Consider the following 19470-nt stretch of genomic DNA (forward strand, 5'->3'; position numbering starts at 1 on the left):
TGATTCATTAAGAGAAGGAGTGGACAAAGAAGAGGCCTGTCATGAGAAATGAGGAGCAACGACTGACTTGGCTCCAACCATGCCAGCCTGGCCGCAAGAAACAATCGTTGAAGAAGCAGACTTATCCTGGCGCTGTGCTGTCTCCAAGCTACCCGGAGGGCTGCCAGTTCTTAGCTAATTGCCTGAAGAAGCGCCCTTGGAGAAGAGGAGTTACTCCCCTGCAGTCGCAGGCACCAAAGACGCAAGGTGCAGTCCACCGAGTGGCCGCTCAGTGGCCAGCCCGACACAGCAGCTGCCCACAAAGAGGATCATGTGCTCCTGAAGGTAAGGTCAGTTGCCCCACTGAGTGGAAGGACACCAGGACCAACTGGTGCTGCACAGGACCAATACTTGGGTACCAGAACCCTTGCAGCAGCCAAGTCGTGTTGTGTCCAGACTGGACACCAACGTCAAGGAAGACAAACCTTTACGTCAAGGGATTTCAGGGACAGTGAGACCCACATAGTGAGTGGCCAAGTTGTCCTCTTTGCCCCTCCTGCAGAAAACAAAGAGGCGAGTCTGTGACCCCCGACGCCTAAAAGCACTTATGCATATGTGCTCCCAAATTCAAGTAAGGTGATTGTGCCAACAGGGTCCCTAGACTCCCAAAAGCTAAGCCACGCTTGGATTTGCCCAAACTGGACTTCCAGTCACTGCCTGCAGCCTCTTTCTGCAAGCCCCTTCCAACCGCCAGAGACTACTGCAGCGGAATCTGACCTCTAAAGATCCCACTGCTCCTGACCCGTGCCCCACAACATAATGAGAAGTGGACCAATTGTATCCCTGTGTGCCCGAGGATCTTAAGGGTCGATCCTCCCCTGTGGCTTCCCCCTGACTGGTCCCCCAGTCCCAGCTTGCGCTTTTTGTAACCAAACTGTTCTCTCCTTGAAGTGAATGGGACACCCGATGCCGTGACACACCTCTTCACCCAGACACCCCAGAGCCTCCTGAGGTGACATGTTGGTGTGACCTTGGATCTTGCCCCATACTCACCTTAAGTCCAGAAGAACAGTCCCGTAAGTCGCTGACAAGTGCCTGAATACAATACATGTTTTTCCTCTGTAGTATAACATTACTGATCCAGAAAATGCACTGTGTCCACTTCTGAAAACTGTAAAAATTCTAAACTCGAAAAGCACATACCCAATTCCGATGGTCTTGGTATCTAAATTTATATAAAAGTACATGTTATTCTTAGAAATTGGTGTTGGATTTCTTTATAGAGAGGGGTGTGTTTGTGTGTGTGTTAAATGCGTAGCACAACCGTCTGATATGCCTAACTGCTCTTGCACACACTACTGCAAAAGTCAGCATTTGGGGTGACGGTTGTGTCTCTGTAATTTCTTTGCGGTTTGCCTCTACTCTTTACCTAGTGTGTCCATAATATACAGAGCCACCTTCTTACACTGCGTACGGCTGGTTTGCAATTCATTGCAGCACAAGTGCCTTCTCTGATGCTTTTTAGGTCTCGCCTGTCGATGCGCATGCGCATCGAGCAAGGCGAGAGTATTGGGACTTATCCGCTCTTTATCCACACTGCAAGGAATCGTGGCGATTCCTTGCAGTGCCCGTGACTTTTAAGCTCAATGCGCATGCGCATTGAGCTTAAAAGCGCGTGCACGTCCGTCTTTGTTTACCCGCTCCGCCCCCTCCCCTTCCCGCCGTCTCGCATTTCCCCTGTCGCACTTCTACTCCCCCCTCCCCTCTCTTCCCTCCGTCTTGTTTATTGTACCCGCTCCGCCCCCTCCCCTTCCCGCCGTGTCGCATTTCTCCTCCCCCCTCCCCTCTCTTCCCTCCGTCTTGTTTTCATCTTTGTTGTCTTCCTTTGTGACTGTTTTTCTATCTATATCTTCCTCGGTCTTTCTTCGTTTTCTGTCTTTCTCTGTTTAGCTCTGGGTCACCATCGAGTGTGCGGGCCCACCACCACAGGCACAATTTAAACACACGTTAGCTGTTAAGAAAATGTTACTTCCAATTCCGCTAAAAGGCAAATGTATCAGTGGAATAAAAAAAGATTCCCGATTTGTTGTACATTAAAGCACAGCTGCTGTGAACTGCCATGGTTTTCTGTATAATGGAAAATATTGCCGGTAACTTGAAGTTTGGATCAAATCTTTAACAAAATTATGTTACATGTCTGTATGCAGCGTGAAAAAAAATAAGTATTTTGAAATGGAAAAAAATTAAAATAAGTGGGCAATTTCCTCAGCTGCTGTATAAATCTAAAGATTTCCAGTTTATTTTTCATGGAATTTTGCACAAGCTCTATTTTTCAGTACTTAAAATTACAGCTCTTACCGTCAAACCATTAAGTCGAACCGTTTTTAAAAACATTTTTTATGCTGTTACGGTAGATAGAACACTGCCTAAAGTAGCTGACATCTTTCCGAATGTCCCTGCCTACCATATAGTTTCTAGTTTGCTACAGAGGCGTGGCAGGATCGGCATCTATAGCATGCCTACGAACCCTTACCCTCCCCCTTTTGTTTCAAGTTTGTCTTGCCACTTGCCCCATTCTGCGTGTATTTTGCTTCATTTCCCCATTCTTGGTTGTGTTAATCCTTATCACTCGCGCATTTATATCTTAAATGACCTGACGATTTTCAAAATCTCCTTTAGCAACACTACCCCCCCTCCCCCCCACCACCACCATATCTCCTCCCTGACTCCCTAATATGCACTTCAAAATTTGACCTAGAGTGTTAGAGAGCTGTTATTATGTGAACCTGCGTGAGATCGAATGAGTGGGTGCCATCCCTTGCATACCACTGTGTATCACCTCGGGTGGTCTTCTAGGCGCCCTGGTCCTGCTTCAGACGTCTGTCGAGTTAGCTCGAGCGGTTTGCATTATAACAAACGCTCATGTGCCGTCCGCTTCGTAATCTTTACCTGCAGAAGAGACTTGAATCATCGAAGATAGATTGAGTTAGCCTGGCAGAATTTCCATGCCTGCTTTAAGTGCGTCACAGCATTCTGCTCTCGCCTGGTCATGCTGTTTTCCCTGGAATGACTGTTTTGCTAAGCAGATCCCTCTGTCATTGTTCCAGCATGCTGCTTCACGGGCTACATTACGGAATGCAGCACTGTCTTAATTATTTGCATTTGGCACGCGACCTTCTAAATCTGCATCCTGTCAGGCAGTTCCATTTTCGGTGCGCCTTGCACCTTTTCCTGGAGTCTCCTGCGTGCATTGAAATGTACTTTATCCGTATTCTCTGAAGTTATCCAAGTTCTGGCAAGCACCATGCAGGAGTCCTGCAACACCGCCGCTGCTGCCGTGAGCAATTCACGGATTTCCGGCTATTTGCGCGTCCACAACACTGTACGCAGAACAAGAACATCTGGGGGCGCCGCCATGCTTTCAATAATCTCCAAATTCTCCACGGACCACCCTCCGGCGTTTTTCACAAAGCTGCTCCTATTTCACACTCCCCAGTCTCACGTGGTACACCCCTCCTACCAGCCTTAGTGGTACTCAACCCATACCAACCCCAGAGATCTTCTTGCCATTCCAGCTTCGCGCGGGTTCTCTGTCCTGCCACTGTCCCAGTGCGTTTCTACCCTGGGAATGCCCCACCGTGCGCCGGTCACAATATCTCACACAGTTCGCACCTTGCTGTCTCGCTGTGGTGCTCTCTCTGCCCTGCAAATCTCTGGCCGTTTTCCCGCTCTATCAACTCCCAGTGGTATTTATGCTATAGCCCCCTCCTGTGGTATTTCTGCCCCCATAGCTTTGCGGTCCCTCACTCACCCTCAACCCCTCACCCTCACTCACCCTCACCCTCACTCACCCTCAACCCCTCACTCACCCTCAACCCCTCACTCACCCTCAACCCCTCACTCACCCTCACCCTCACTCACCCTCACCCTCACTCACCCTCAACCCCTCACCCTCACTCACCCTCAACCCATCACCCTCACTCACCCTCACCCTCACTCACCCTCAACCCCTCACCCTCACTCACCCTCAACCCCTCACCCTCACCCTCACTCACCCTCAACCCCTCACTCACCCTCACTCTCACTCACCCTCAACCCCTCACCCTCACTCACCCTCACTCACCCTCAACCCCTCACTCACCCTCAACCCCTCACCCTCAACATCAACCCCTCACTCACCCTCACCCTCACTCACCCTCACTCACCCTCACTCACACTCACCCTCACTCACCCTCACCCTCACCCTCACCCTCACCCTTACTCACCCTCACTCACCCTCACCCTCACTCTCACTCACCCTCAACCCCTCACCCTCACTCACCCTCACCCACCCTCACTCACCCTCACTCACCCTCAACCCCTCACCCTCACACAGTGGAATAGGTCTCGGAGCATTTGAGTTAGAGCTTTTAGAAATGTTTGTTTTTTTTTTTTTAATTCTTTAGCATTGGCTACAGGAAACAAAAATGCTAAAGATTTACAAAAAAAACCATAAACAATTCTAAAAGCACTAACTCTAATGCTGCGAGACCTATTGCATTTCCAATGCTTGTTATGACTGATGTTCCTTATCCGAGCTCTTTCATTGGGAGGCATGCCTCCTGTGAAAGATCTGTTGTGACTAATTTTGACACTGGACTATTGAGGAGTGTTGCTGGATAAAAAGCGGGTTTCCTGGTCTCCCTTCTTATGTTGTATTTTTATTCCTTGCGATACACAGGAAGAACGAGGGACGTTTGATATCCACGATTATGGGAACCGGCTGGTAGCCGGCTACAGCCAAGTTGGAGAGTGGCGTACATTTGCCAGTCTGATGGCAGGCAAGGAACCATTCGAGGTGTGCCGGTACATGCTAGCATCCCTACAGCTGGTAAGATTGGTTTGTTATGGTGTGATGCCTACAAATATATTCTGCTTTAGACATAGTTACATAGTCCACCTGATGTCATGGAGGTTCACTTCTAGGGGATCCTCATCAATAGTCCTAAGTATCGAAAAGTCCAACCCTCATGCGGGGACCCGAGTACTTCTTTAGTATTATGTATCTGTGTGTGTGTGTGTATGTATGTAAATATATAATATATATATATATATATATATATATATATATATATTCACTGAAAAAACCATAGGTTATAGACCATATATAGTTAGGAATTAGCATTTAAAAAACCTTATTTTACTCACACAAAACCATTGAAATTCGATATATAGTTAGTTGCACTAACTATATATCGCGCACCCGCAATCCACTGCTGATCATGTCACATATTACATCATTCATGACATGGTCAGTGACATCACTGATGACATCACTGATGACATCTCAAATGACATCACTGATGAGATCACTGATGACGTCATCCAGTGACTGTGTGTTTCTGTGAAGTTTAAATATGTTTTACATATTGAAGAATGAGTAGATGTATAAGTGTCTGGACGAAGGATTTAGTAGGTGCATGACTGAATGTATGAGTGAGTGATTAAATGTGTCTCACTGAGTGCATGGGTTAGTGACTAAACTGTCTTAATTTGTGCATCATTATGTCTGTTGTTCTGTAAACTGCTGCATGTGTTGATCATTAGCTATACGAGAGGCTATATGTGTTATTAATTGGTTGCCCAAGTATTTCTATGGCAGATTGAGTTTGTGTGGGGGTGGCTGGAAGGTGTGTGACTCTATGCATAGATGTGTGAGCAGTTTATTCACTAGGTGTATGAGTTCAAGACTGCATGTGGAAACAGCTACATGGGCAGTTGACTGTGTGCATGAGTGTATTGATGAGTGAATGGATATCTCAATGCTACATGTCATAGTAAGTACATATGTTAAACACAGTACATGTGAGAGTTGGCATATATAAATAACTGTGCATGAGAGCCACTGAATGAGTGAGTGGTTGTATCGATCATTGTGAACTTGTATCAGGGATTGTATAAGAGAGTAAATATGTGTTAGTATATGTTTCAATAAGTAAGGTGTGTTTAACTGTATAGTTGAAGAAATGGAGGTGAGATTGTTTCTTTGCATGACTGACTGGGTGTGTGAGTAACTCCATGGATGAGTGGCAGTGTGTGAGTGTCTGTATACACTGAGTGTATCTAAGGTTATATTAGAGTCTGAAGAGGTTTATCGTATTAGCACAAGAATGATGTCAAATGAGATGTCATCAGTGATGTCATCAGTGATGTCATTTGAGATGTCATCAGTGATGTCATCAGTGATGTCACTGACCATGTCATGAATGATGTAATATGTGACATGATCAGCAGTGGATTGCGGGTGCGCGATATATAGTTAGTGCAACTAACTATATATGGAATTTCAATGGTTTTGTGTGAGTAAAATAAGGTTTTTTAAATGCTAATTCCTAACTATGGGGTCGATTAGGATCGCGGACGGACTTGAGTCCGTCCGCGACCCCTGAGGAGGAGGGAACGTCCGCATGGGCTGCGGCGTTCCCTCCGATCTGATTAGGATGTGACCGCCAGGGTGGCGGTCACATCCTCTATCTCTAACATTGCGGCGGGTGCAGCTTCAAGCTGCACCCGCCCCAATGTAAAAAATGCATGCACAGCATTTGCGTGCACAAAGCGGCAGGCACCGCGCGGTGCCTGCTGCATTGTGCACGCAAATGCAGGGGGGTACCATAGGTACCCCCCATGTGCACCCACCACCACCCCTTCACCCAGGGGGCCCGCAACGGGCCCCCGAAGTGAAGGTCCGTATGCTTTTCCATGGCGGCAATGCCGCCGTGGAAAAGCATATTTACACACACATCATGATATGGCGGACGGTGTCTCATAGACACCGCCTGCCATGTTATAGCTTTTCCGCCGCGGTCGGAAGCCGACCGCGGCGGAAAAGCGGCGGACGGAATTCCAGACCCACCAGCCATCCTAATTTGGCGGTGGGTCTTTGGAGTCTCCGCCGCGGTTTTTCCGCATCCTCCAGGCCGGCGGACACTTCCGCCGGCCCGGAGGATGCGGAAAAACCGCCATCCTAATCGGCCCCTAAATATGGTCTATAACCTATGGTTTTTTCAGTGAATTTTCAAGGTTTTGTAAATGCTAATTCCTAACTATATATGGTCTATAACCTATGGTTTTTTCAGTGAATTTCAATGTTTTTTTAATAGCAAATATCATAAGCTGTCGAATGTCAAGTACGTGGTAAGTGAAAACATTTTCGTGTTTATGCACACTGATCTGCTTTGAATGGTGCCCCCCCCCCCTCATTTCTATTAGGAGTACTCTCTCTTTGCAGATAGTGAAAGGTAGTTAACGCAGGCCTTTGCCCCCGTTGTAATCCGTCGTGCCTGCTTCTCTCTCCATTTGATTGATTGTTATCCAAGTATTTACTATTTTAGAATTAGTTCTCTTTGGTTCATTCTCTATTTACAAACAAACACAGAGTCGCAATACTCTGTTTAGTCTTTGCAGATAACGAAAAATCGTGTAAAAAAAAAGAAAAGGAATCGAGCAAAATCAGTAGGCCACTAATGGGATCTCTTTTTGACCTCGCTAAAATAGAAACATTAGGAACAACCCCTCATGACAAATACAAAACTAGTGAGATGAACTGAACTCCACACAATGATGGCTGCAAAACAGCTCGGCTCCGCCACCCACCCCGCCCAAAATAACGATAAAGAGCGGCTGCCATGATTGGTTGCGGAATGGCCACGACGGAGCTACGAAATGGTGCTGCTCTCATGCTAACCCCAGCTTCAGTCTGAAACATCCAGAAACACTGTAGACTACCAATTCGATCAGTTCCGGTAGCGCCCCAATGTAACCCGGTAGAGAAGAACTAGCCCTCCCCTCTTTGACTGATGGTTCTTGTTGCCTGTCCCTTCTGTTGTCATTTAACAGAACTATTTAGCCTGCTGAAAGGGGTTGTGTTTCGACTGCTGGTTGGTGGAGACATTTTGACTATATTCTGGACCTGCGTTGTCGCGTAATGCGTCATATGACGCGCCGCGTTAGCGCATCCGGAAGTCATCCGGGGCGCGCAGTGCGTAACGTAAGCATAACAAGTCATGTGACTTGTTAATAAAACTTTTCATTGGTTCATTTTACTTTTCTTATTCTAATGATGAAAGCCTTGGTCATATCACCTAAAAATTACGCTTTTAATTACTTCCGAACATTATTTTTTCTTAAATATATGTTATAATGTTCCAGGCTAATGTACTTTCCCGGAAATTTTACAACTGTCCTGCAAGTAAAATATATTCTTTTTTCGAGAAAAAGAGCGTTTCTTCGTCCCATGACGGAGCCGTTGAGCAAAAGAGGGTCGACCTGCTGTCTTAGTCGCCGATACGCCTGAATATGAGATTCTTATCGATCACTTTATGTTGCAGGAATAGAAAACACAACAGCCCTTGACCATTTATCTTTACTGCGTTCCTTCGTATTATACCTTTTACCCTTCATGTAATTGGTCTGCTTTATTTCACTTGCCTTTTAATGATTCTAAAACAGTCACTATTATTAAAAACTTTACCAATGTATATACTACTACCATGTTTTCTTTTAAAAACCTTTATTGTGAAAATTTCATTATACAAATACGAGCCTATAACCACGTGGGCCTGCCACGGAGCAAACTGTAATCGTATATGATGAATAGACATTTACACTGTAGAGGAACGTAACGGGCGGGCCATTAGGTTGCAAGAACTAAGGTGTCTAACAGTTACGGAATCGGTGGACGTACATTTTATAATTAAAATACGACAGGGCCAGTTACAATAAAATTATCTAGATATACATTTGCGGGCAAGTACCATGGGTGACGTTAATTCGAACTTTCAACAGTACAGTAATCAATAACACATCAGAACTTAATATCAATAGGGATGTCGAAATATTCAATCAATTCTCGTCCCCGCCCGCCATGTGCTTCAAAACTGCATACGTATCTCGTGATTTCAAGGTTCTGCAACCAGTACACAACAAGGAGTTACGAGTCCCATTTATTCCGGCGCCATTTTGGGCGAGGACGGGCAGGTCCAGGATATAGTCAAAATGTCTCTACCAACCATCGACTATGATGATGTTCATATGCTGTATTTATTAGAGTAACACTCATCTGTCCACATGAAATTAATTTACCACAATCTAAACATGTCATTTTAATCTTTCCAAAGTTCTTCTAAATATTTGGGACCGTTTCCCTTGCCTCTGAAGCTCTCAGTGCCACTTCTTTGATGAATGTACTAGCAGGTCAGGGGTTCTCCTCCAAATCTCTCTTTTATGCAGCACTATAATTAATTGGTGCCACCTCTCCATATGACGATGCATGGTATAGTTACCACAACTATATTTTTTTTCGGTTCCTCTGGAGAGTTCATCGTGGCAGATGAAGCGTGTAACGTACCGGGCATTTACCTTTTTTTGCATGTACAGGAAAGGAAAAAAAAATCGAGCGTCCAAGTTCTAAGGTGTCCCAGGGCCATTTTAGTGGACCAGGCCCAAATCCAAAGAACAGGCCGCCATTTTGAGAGTCCTCTTGCAGCCGCCTGTCGCTGTAGCATCAAGAGCAGCCGAAACTCAGCTGAATGGCAACTGAAACGGTAAATGGGCGCCCCACTACATTTCAGCATTGTAGGATGACCACACCAGTACAGCAACTTGCTAGACATCACCTCGGTGCCATCCGGATCTCGGCGCCCCACTGCAGATGAAGAGCCTCTCAACTATGAAACCACCACGGTGACATCCGGATCTTGGCGCGTTGTGCTGCCTTCGGCCTATTCGCACATCGGTCCGCTACTGACGCCATCTCACAGGCTAATGGGGTGACCCACGCCGAGTTTCAGCATTGTAGGATGACCACACCAACTTGCTAGACATCACCTCGGTGCCATCCGAATCTTGGCATCTCAACGCCTAGTGGTATCTTCCATACAGAAAATATTGTTACGCTGCCTTTGGCCCCATTCGCACATCAGTCCGCAACTTAGACATCACCTCGGTGCCATCCGGATCTTGGCATCTCAGCGCCTTGTGGTGTCAGTCAGAAAATATTGTTGCGCTGCCTTTGGCCCCATTCGCACATCAGTCCGCTACTGACACCATCTCACAGGCCAATAGGGCGCCCCACGCCGACTTTTACCATTGTACGATGGCCACACCAGTGGCACAACTTGCTAGACATCACCTCGGTGCCATCCGAATCTTGGCATCTCAACGCCTAGTGGTATCTTCCATACAGAAAATCTTGTTACGCTACCTTTGGCCCCATTCGCACATCGGTCCGCAACTTAGACATCACCTCGGTGCCATCCGGATCTTGGCATCTCAGCGCCTTGTGGTGTCTTCTACTCCGAAAATATTGTAGAAAATATTGTTGCGCTGCCTTTGGCCCCATTCACACATCAGTCCGCTACTGACACCATCTCACAGGCCAACAGGGCGCCCCACGCCGACTTTTACCATTGTACGATGGCCACACCAGTGCCACAACTTGCTAGACACCACCTCGGTGCCATCCGGATCTTGGCATCTCAGCGCCTTGTGGTGTCTTCAAATCAGAAAATATTGTTGCGCTGCCTTTGGCCCCATTCGCACATCGGTCCGCTACTGACGCCATCTCACAGGCCAACGGGGCGCCCCACGCCGACTTTCAACATTGTAGGATGGCCACAGAAGTGCGACAACTTACTAGACACCACCTCGGTGCCATCCGGATCTTGGCGCGTTGTGCTGCCTTCGGCCTATTCGCACATCGGTCCGCTACTGACGCAAACTCACAGGCCAACGGGGCGCCCCACGCCGACTTTCAGCATTGTAGGATGGCCACACCAGTGCGGCAACTTGCTACACACCACCTCGGTGCCATCCGGATCTTGGAATCTCAGCGCCTAGTGGTGTCTTCTATTCCGAAAATATTGTTGCGCTGCCTTCGGCCCCATTCACACATCGATCCGCTACTGACACCATCTCACAGTCCAACGGGGCGCCCCACGCCGACTTTCAGCATTGTAGGATGGCCACACCAGTGCGGCAACTTACTAGACACCACCTCGGTGCCATCCGGATCTTGGCGCGTTGTGCTGCCTTCGGCCTATTCGCACATCGGTCCGCTACTGACGCAAACTCACAGGCCAACGGGGCGCCCCACGCCGACTTTCAGCATTGTTGGATGGCCACACCAGTGCGGCAACTTACTAGACACCACCTCGGTGCCATCCGGATCTTGGCGCGTTGTGCTGCCTTCGGCCTATTCGCACATCGGTCCGCTACTGACGCAAACTCACAGGCCAACGGGGCGCCCCACGCCGACTTTCAGCATTGTTGGATGGCCACACCAGTGCGGCAACTTACTAGACACCACCTCGGTGCCATCCGGATCTTGGCGCGTTGTGCTGCCTTCGGCCTATTCGCACATCGGTCTGCTACTGACGCAAACTCACAGGCCAACGGGGCGCCCCACGCCGACTTTCAGCATTGTAGGATGGCCACACCAGTGCTGCAACTTGCTGGACACCACCTCGGTGCCATCCGGATCTTGGCGCATTGTGTTGCCTTCGGCCTATTCGCACATCGGTCCGCTACTGACGCCGCCTCACGTGCCAACGGGGCGCCCCACGCCGACTTTCAGCATTGTAGGATGGCCACACCAGTGCTGCAACTTGCTGGACACCACCTCGGTGCCATCCGGATCTTGGCGCGTTGTGTTGCCTTCGGCCTATTCGCACATCGGTCCGCTACTGACGCCGCCTCACGTGCCAACGGGGCGCCCCACGCCGACTTTCAGCATTGTAGGATGGCCACACCAGTGCTGCAACTTGCTGGACACCACCTCGGTGCCATCCGGATCTTGGCGCGTTGTGTTGCCTTCGGCCTATTCGCACATCGGTCCGCTACTGACGCCGCCTCACGTGCCAACGGGGCGCCCCACGCCGACTTTCAGCATTGTAGGATGGCCACACCAGTGCTGCAACTTGCTGGACACCACCTCGGTGCCATCCGGATCTTGGCGCGTTGTGTTGCCTTCGGCCTATTCGCACATCGGTCCGCTACTGACGCCGCCTCACGTGCCAACGTATTTTCTCCGCATTTTACACCCCATGCCGCATAACAGGTCATGTGACTTGTTTATAAAACTTTTCATTGGTTCATTTTACTTTTGGTTTCCTAATGATGGAAGGCTTGATCATGTGACCTAAAAACAACACTTTTCATTGGATGAAAACTTTTTTTTTTCCCAAACGATGAAAGCCCCACCTTGTTTCTGGATGTTTCAGACTGAAGCTGGCGTCAGCATGAGAGCACCACCATCTCGTAGCTCAGTCGTGGTCATTCCGCGAGCAATCATGGCAGCCGCTCCCCACCAGAAGCCTGCAGGAGTTGGAGCCCCCAAAACTTTTGATGAATTCTCAAGGCGGAGGGGACGCTTTCGAGAATGGGGTCCAAGACCTAGCAGACAAGCGTCCGATTTCCAAGGTGTCCCAGGGCCATTTCAGTGGACCAGGCCCAAAAAGGAAACAGCCTGCCGCCATTTTGAGAGTCCTGTGACAGCCGCCTATCGCTGCACCGCAAGAGTGGGCGCAACTCAGCTGAATTGCGGCTTTTGACACAGTGGACCAAAAACGGACGGAATGGCAACTGAAACGGTAAAGGGGCGCCCCACTACAACAGATGACACTCCACCTGGAGAGGCCCGTTCACCGCCTCCCCCGGGGCGCCCCGCGCCGTTATTCGGAGCAGCATTGTAGGATACCAAAACCAGTGCGGCAACTTACTGGACATCACCTTGGTGCCATCGTTCTGCTGCCTTGGAACTATTCGCGCAACAGTTTGCTACTGATGACCCACCCCCCGCGACGCCCCATGCCGTTATTTGCTGGGTGCCACTTACTAGACATCACTTTAGTGTCATCTAGATTTCAGCGCGTTCTGCTGCTTTGGAACTATTCGCACAACAGTTTGCTACTGATGACCCACCCCCCGCGACGCCCCACGCCGGAAATCTGGACGTTGTGCTGCGTTGGGACTATTCGCACAGCCGACCGCTACTTCGTTGTTTTTCCCTAAAAATGTTTATATGTTATTACTATTTTTGTTTTCTTGTATATATTTATAAATTATTAAAGTTTTATAATCTTACTACTTTGTCGGAGTGCTATATATTTTTAATGTGACACATAATTGTAAAAACTTTGATGTACAAAGAGTCATCCCTGGAATCTTCCGCTTCAGGCTCGGTCCCCTCCCCAATCACAATACAGGATGGTTTTCAGATAATAGCAACGCTTCTGCTGTGACGGATCTCATCGAGTGTGGGCCTTGATCTACTATAACTCCTTTGAAGAGGGGTGATTCTTTACAGCTGTGGCCATAAACTACATCTGCAGGGCTAGCTGATACCCTAGGACCAGCCTGGACAATCGGACACAGAGGAAAAGGAGTGTCAGAGGGTGCGGTAGTGAATAGGGCGAAAGGGAGGTGTCGGGCGGGCACAGGGTGTGATTCTCAGGGAAGAGCAGCGCAGATGGGGGGAGGTTTATTACCCATGCATAAGACAGAGAGCGGGGGTGACCACTGCCTGGGGGAGATGCTTGCGAGGGTGGGGAGCCATGCTAAGGATCGACAGCGTGCACAGAGTGGGTCTGGTCAAGGCATCTAAAATGGCTGCCGTGCACGACAAAAGTGTGGCATTTGAAAAAAGACAAGATGGCGCAGACAATGTTTTTCAACACTTCCTGATTTCCTTCGAATCGAACGTTAACAGACGTTGGGGCATATTACCAAAGTTAAGCGATATTTATCCCTAACGATGCTTAGCAACGATTTTTTTACCGTCAGAAATTATCGCAGATAAACCTTGCTATTATCAAGGTTTATCGGAAATACGATAAAAAACGACCGCAATGCATTAATATCGCTGAAAACTCAGCGATATTCATGGATTACCGAGCTAATGCTCTTAGCCATGTTATCCACCTCCCATTGGATAACATGGCTAAGAACTGCTCAGGGCAGGTGGTAGCTTTTGGAGATATTCGCGCTTATCTCGAATATTTCCAAAAGTTGATAATAGGAGATAGCGATGTTAGCGACTGTTTCCAGTCGCTAACATCTTGGCATGCCCACTTTGCATGTCATTAGTGATAAATATCACTCACATGCAAAGTGGGGCCCAAGATGGTCGCTATATTCTACTAGCCGTCGCTAACTGGTGTTAGCAACAGCTAGGTAATACACATATAATTTTATCTCCGCGAAGCGGAGCGCTGTTACAGATATATATCTTGTTTCTGAACGTTAATTTCTCAAAATGCACTGAAGCACATATATTGAGACCTAGCAAAGGCACATCGGGCTACCAGTCCCTACAATTTTGCCAAGTTTCGTGCAAATCCATTCAGCTGTTCGATCCTACCGAGAGACAAGATGGCGGCCGCTACGGACTGTTTGGAATGTTTACAGACACCGGAGAGCCAATCAGCTTCGCTTCGCAAAGCTCCGTAACGCGAAAAGTACGCGAAGCGGTGCGCTGTTACAGATATATATCTTTTTTTGAACGTTAATTTCTCAAAATCCACTGGAGCACATATATTGAGATCTAGCAAAGGCACATCGGGCTACCAGTCCCTACAATTTTGCCAAGTTTCGTGCAAATCCATTCAGCTGTTCGATTATTATTATTTTTATTTTTTTTTGCCCCGCGGGGCCCTTTTAAAACCTCCACATCAAACCTAGGGGGTGAGCGACAATGTACTATGCCCCCTTATGGTCATTTGCCTCCTCTTGTCTCTCGATCCTACCGAGAGACAAGATGGCGGCCGCTACGGACTGTTTGGAATGTTGACAGACGCCGGAGAACCAATCAGCTTCGCTTCACAAAGCTCCGTTGCGCGTAAAGTACGCGTCCTGGGACGCTGCCAGGTCCGCTGTTATAGATATATATCTTTTTTAAACGTTAATTTCTCAAAATCCACTGGAGCACATATATTGAGACCTACAAAAGGCACATCGGGCTACCAGTCCCTACAATTTTGCCAAGTTTCGTGCAAATCCATTCAGCCGTTCGGGCTAAAAGTGAGGCCAACCGCCCTATGGAAAACTCAATGTTAAAAACACGTTTTGGGACCCCCATTTTTTCTCGGCCCCCCCTTGACGAACCCCCCCAAATTTTCAAGGGCTGCTCAGAAACAAAATGTGCCATTTTCCTGAAAATTTCAGCCAATTCCGTCCACAAACGCCAAAGTTATTAGACATAGAATTTTCAAAAAACCCATAGAGAAAAAATCCTAACTATATATACCTACTGGCGACCGCCAGTAGGTAATATATATATATGTGTGTGTGTGTGTAGAAACTCTGTACGTAGTACTTTACATATATATATCTATCTCCGACGCCTATAGAGAGGGTAAAAATGGCCAAATTACATTTCCTTTTAAAGTTACATAAACAATAAATTAATGTAATTTAATTTAAAAAATGACTGACTTAGGAGGCCTTCCACAAACCTTTAGTAAAAAGAAAGGCAATATGAGACATTGTTAACCAGTAGTCTGTCATCAAAAGAAAAACTCATAAAACTGCCACTGTGCCATCAAAAACCTCACAGCACCCCCTGTATCCCATTATGCCCCACATTTGACAAGTCCGTTTATTTTTTCTGTCTCCTGTTAGGATCCTGGAGCACTGAGCTCTCTCTGTTTGACAAGAATCATCAGAAAAATCTTTCTAAACAATTCCAAAATAATTTCACTTGATACTAGCAGTATCCAATACCTACACCCTTTTTTCTGACAGGCATTCTCTTTATTTTCTGTCAAAATATGCCTTCACTGTTCATTAACTGTTCTTCCTGTGGGAAGAAGGCAGCTCAGACTGATCCCCACTAAGTCTGTATTTTCTGCCTGCCAGATTCCCGCCATCCTAACACTTATCTTCTGATAGATACATCTGCCGTGTGGATTCCTCACCTTGTGAATATCCCCTTGCGTCAGCAACATTCGGAAATTCTTTTGTAGCTTCGCGCCGACGTGGATCCGCACGTCACAGAGGCACGGCATCGCACGCGACTCCGCTGACGTCACCGACGCCTATAATAGGCCCACGCCGGCGTGATGACATCAGTTCCCTTTTTTCCGCGTCGTCGACGCTAACGGTTTTCAGGGATCGTACTGTAGCTTACAGTAACTTTGTTACTATTTTCATTGTATTGTGTCTATCTTCATACTTTTCGAGATGTCGTCGAAGAAGACTGGGTTTAAAGCTTGTGGCGAGTGTGGCAAGACTATGTCTATCACCGATCCTCACGAATGCTGTGTCTGGTGTTTAAGCTCCGACCATGATGTCGAGGACTGTCTTTGCTGCAAGAAGATGACGCCGAAAGCTTTGAGAGAGAGAGAGGCGAAACTCCTCGTGGCAAAGCTTAAAAGTAAGAAGATTAAGAAATCTTCGAATTCTCGATGTCGAGATCGAGGTCTCGTTCGAGGTCGCACTCGGAGTCGTCTTCGGCTCACGCTTCGAAGTCTTCGAGGAAGAAACACAAGAAGAAGAGCCATGAGTCGCGTCATCATTCTGGGAAGGACTGTAGTTCAAGACCGAAGTCCCAGGTCAAACTTCTGAGTAAAGAAGTGGAGATTTCAGAATCGGAACATGATGAGGCTTCGCATCCGGGTTCAGCCGAATCTCAGAAACAGGTCCATTCTCCGTGTCCATCCAATCCTTCTGGTCAGGAGGATGAAGGTGAGGAGCAGGGGGCTGGTGGAGCCGAAGTTCCAGTACCTGAGGGTTCGTCGACTCCGGTTCCGGCACCCGATGAAGAGGTCGACGTCGTATCGACTCCGCCTCCTCAGGAACAGCCACGAGGTCTATATCCTGAGTTTCCGACTCCAGGTCAGGATCCTTCTCAGTTCCTGAACGCCATGTTTGGTGTCTATTCCAGGGCAATGTTCCCGTCTGGTGCACCTGTTGGTCCCACGGGTCCTATGGCCTTTAACTTAGGTGTTCCTCAGGCTTACGCCCCTGCACCCTTCATGCCTTTTATGCCGGCTATACCACCGCATTGGCATTTTCCGACACCGCCGGTGTCGTCGACGCCGAAGCGCACGACGCCGGTGCCATCGACGCCGATACCTGCGACTCCGAGGCAGGATTCTGCCCGACCTCGTATGGATAGACCCCGTCCGACTTCGGGTTCGACGCCGGCACCGACCCCGTCGGAGTCGATTCCGGATCCATTGGCTTCGGTGGTGAAGGAAAGATCTCGGAGAAAGGCCCAGAGACCTCTGGAAGAAGAGAAATATGGGTATTCAGATACTGAAGAAGGAGAGTTGCAGGATTCTGAGGATCCGTTTGAGGATTTGTGTGAAGCCAGTGGGCTTGAACTATCACCTGAATGGGAATTGGCTTCTGTGTCAAATGTTCCATCAAAGGATGTGATACCTTATCACACTGTCATTAAGAAAGCAGCGAGTCTATTGAATATTACTCTGCCCACTGCTGATTATAAGCCTAATATTTTGACTGAGGTGCTTCATTCACCCTCATCTATCATTGAACCTATGTTGCCCTTCAACGAGGCCTTGTCTGAGCCTATTTATGAGGTCTGGAAGAAACCCTTATCTGCTCCTGCAGTTTCTAGAACAGTGGCCAGGAGATATAGAGCTGCACCAGAGGACCCTGCATTTTTATCTTCACATCCTCTTCCTGAGAGTTTGGTGATACAGGCTGCTTGCTCAAAGAAATCTGCTGGTGCTTTTCCACAAGTTCCTGGAGATAAGGAATCCAGGAAGCAAGACCAAAGTGCCAAGAAGGTTTTCTCATCAGCCAGTATGGCATTAAAGTCAACCAATGCTACGTGTCTGATGGGAAGGTATATCCATGCTTTGATGGATTCTGTCAAGCAGTTGATTCCGAAAGTCCCTGCAGATGACAGGAAGGATTTTCAGGAAGTGGTATTGGACACTTAAGCAGCTGCGAGACAGGTCATTCAGAGTGGTCTGGACACTGCTGATTCAGTGGCAAGGGTCATGGGTTCCTCCGTGGCCACTAGGAGGTCTGCCTGGCTCAAATCTTCAGAATTCTCTGCAGACGTCCAATCTGCCTTGATGGACTTGCCTTTTGATGGATCAGGGTTGTTTGGTAAGAAGGCTGATACTGCCTTGGAGCGTTTTAAGGACAGTAGGGCCACTGCAAAATCTTTGGGTCTTCAGTTCAGGGGTTCTACCGGAAGACGTTTCAGGGGATTTGGTCCATCTTCCTTTCGGTCTTATAGATCATCCCAGCAGCAGCCTCAGCAGCAGTAGAATACACTGTACAAGTCGTACAGGGGCAGACAAAGATCCCGCCCTAGAGGTCGTCAAGCTTCCTCCTCCTCCTCCTCCTCCTCTCCTTCCCAACCCCCTGCCAACGCAGCAAAGCAGCCCTAGATCCGCCATTCCGGATCATGTAGGCCCAGTGGGGGGTTGGCTTACACATTTTCTACAAGATTGGGAATTAATAACATCGGATCTTTGGGTTCTCAATTTCAATTTCAAAGATGCTTTATTCGGTTTGTAAAGAAATACAACCATATAGCAACATACATTTAAAAGTAATTTAACACAATACTAAATTAGGCAATCAAAAATAAACAATCTTACATAATAGCGCTCATGATAGAAACATTTTAACATAATCAATAGGGCATAGTCATTGGGTCGTTCAGATATTAACTTAAGATTTTAACAATCCTATAACCTTTTATGTACAAATATGCAATTTAAAGTGCTAAATATTGTCTATAAATTAGTATATGTGCAAATTGGCAATTTGGCAATTCTAAAGTGCATATGCATAGCAGCACCTAGACCAACTATTAACTAAAAACAATGTTGGATACAAATGGTAGGCCAACCCTACGAAAAATATAATAGTAGCAGCAATTAGTCCAACAAACATATGTGTGCAAAATACAAGTACATAATTCAGCAGCATCGAATTTAAAGTACATAGTACATTTAGCAGCTAAGGGAATTCATATAATAATTGATTTTCTTGCAGAGATACATTTTAAAATATAAGTAGCCACATAAAAGCATACATCTGAGGACTCTAGGTTAAACACTAGTGTCATTGCTGTTTGTAGATGATGCGTATTATATTTTAAAAAGATGGGTTTCAAGTAAAATTTCCTTAAGAAAGTATAAAAAGTACAAGACAACATAAAGTGACACGTGCCCTGTTTTGATTTGCCATCACATGGGCATACACAGGTTCCAGGTTTTTTAGGCACAGGAGAAGCCACAAGATGATGCACAATTCCTAGGCGGAGGCGGGTTAAAACAAATCGGTGGGAGGGAATACTAACTGTTACGAAATAAGATTGGAAGCCTACATTAATATTATATTGTTGGTAAAAATTGAATGTACTCTGTTTAATATATTTTTCCATCCTGGTCTCTTCTGTAAATTTCATAAACTAGACCTTCAGCTCCCGTTTTGATAAAATAGGGTCCATTATTAAGTCATTGTAAA

At 47.2% G+C, this 19470-nt stretch overlaps 1 protein-coding gene across 1 annotated transcript in view; it reads left to right on the forward strand.

Moving 5' to 3' along the window:
* The window catches only part of NCAPH2 (non-SMC condensin II complex subunit H2), a 391747-nt gene that overhangs the window by 355499 nt on the left and 16778 nt on the right, over nucleotides 1-19470 (forward strand). The window contains exon 20 of the mRNA XM_078677885.1: nucleotides 4700-4849. Coding sequence (XP_078534011.1) covers nucleotides 4700-4849 — 150 coding nt within the window. The remainder of the gene's footprint in view (nucleotides 1-4699; nucleotides 4850-19470) is intronic.

The sequence above is a fragment of the Lissotriton helveticus genome, chromosome 1_1 (genome assembly GCF_964261635.1).
Source record: "Lissotriton helveticus chromosome 1_1, aLisHel1.1, whole genome shotgun sequence".
NCBI classification, from domain to species: Eukaryota; Metazoa; Chordata; class Amphibia; order Caudata; family Salamandridae; genus Lissotriton; species Lissotriton helveticus.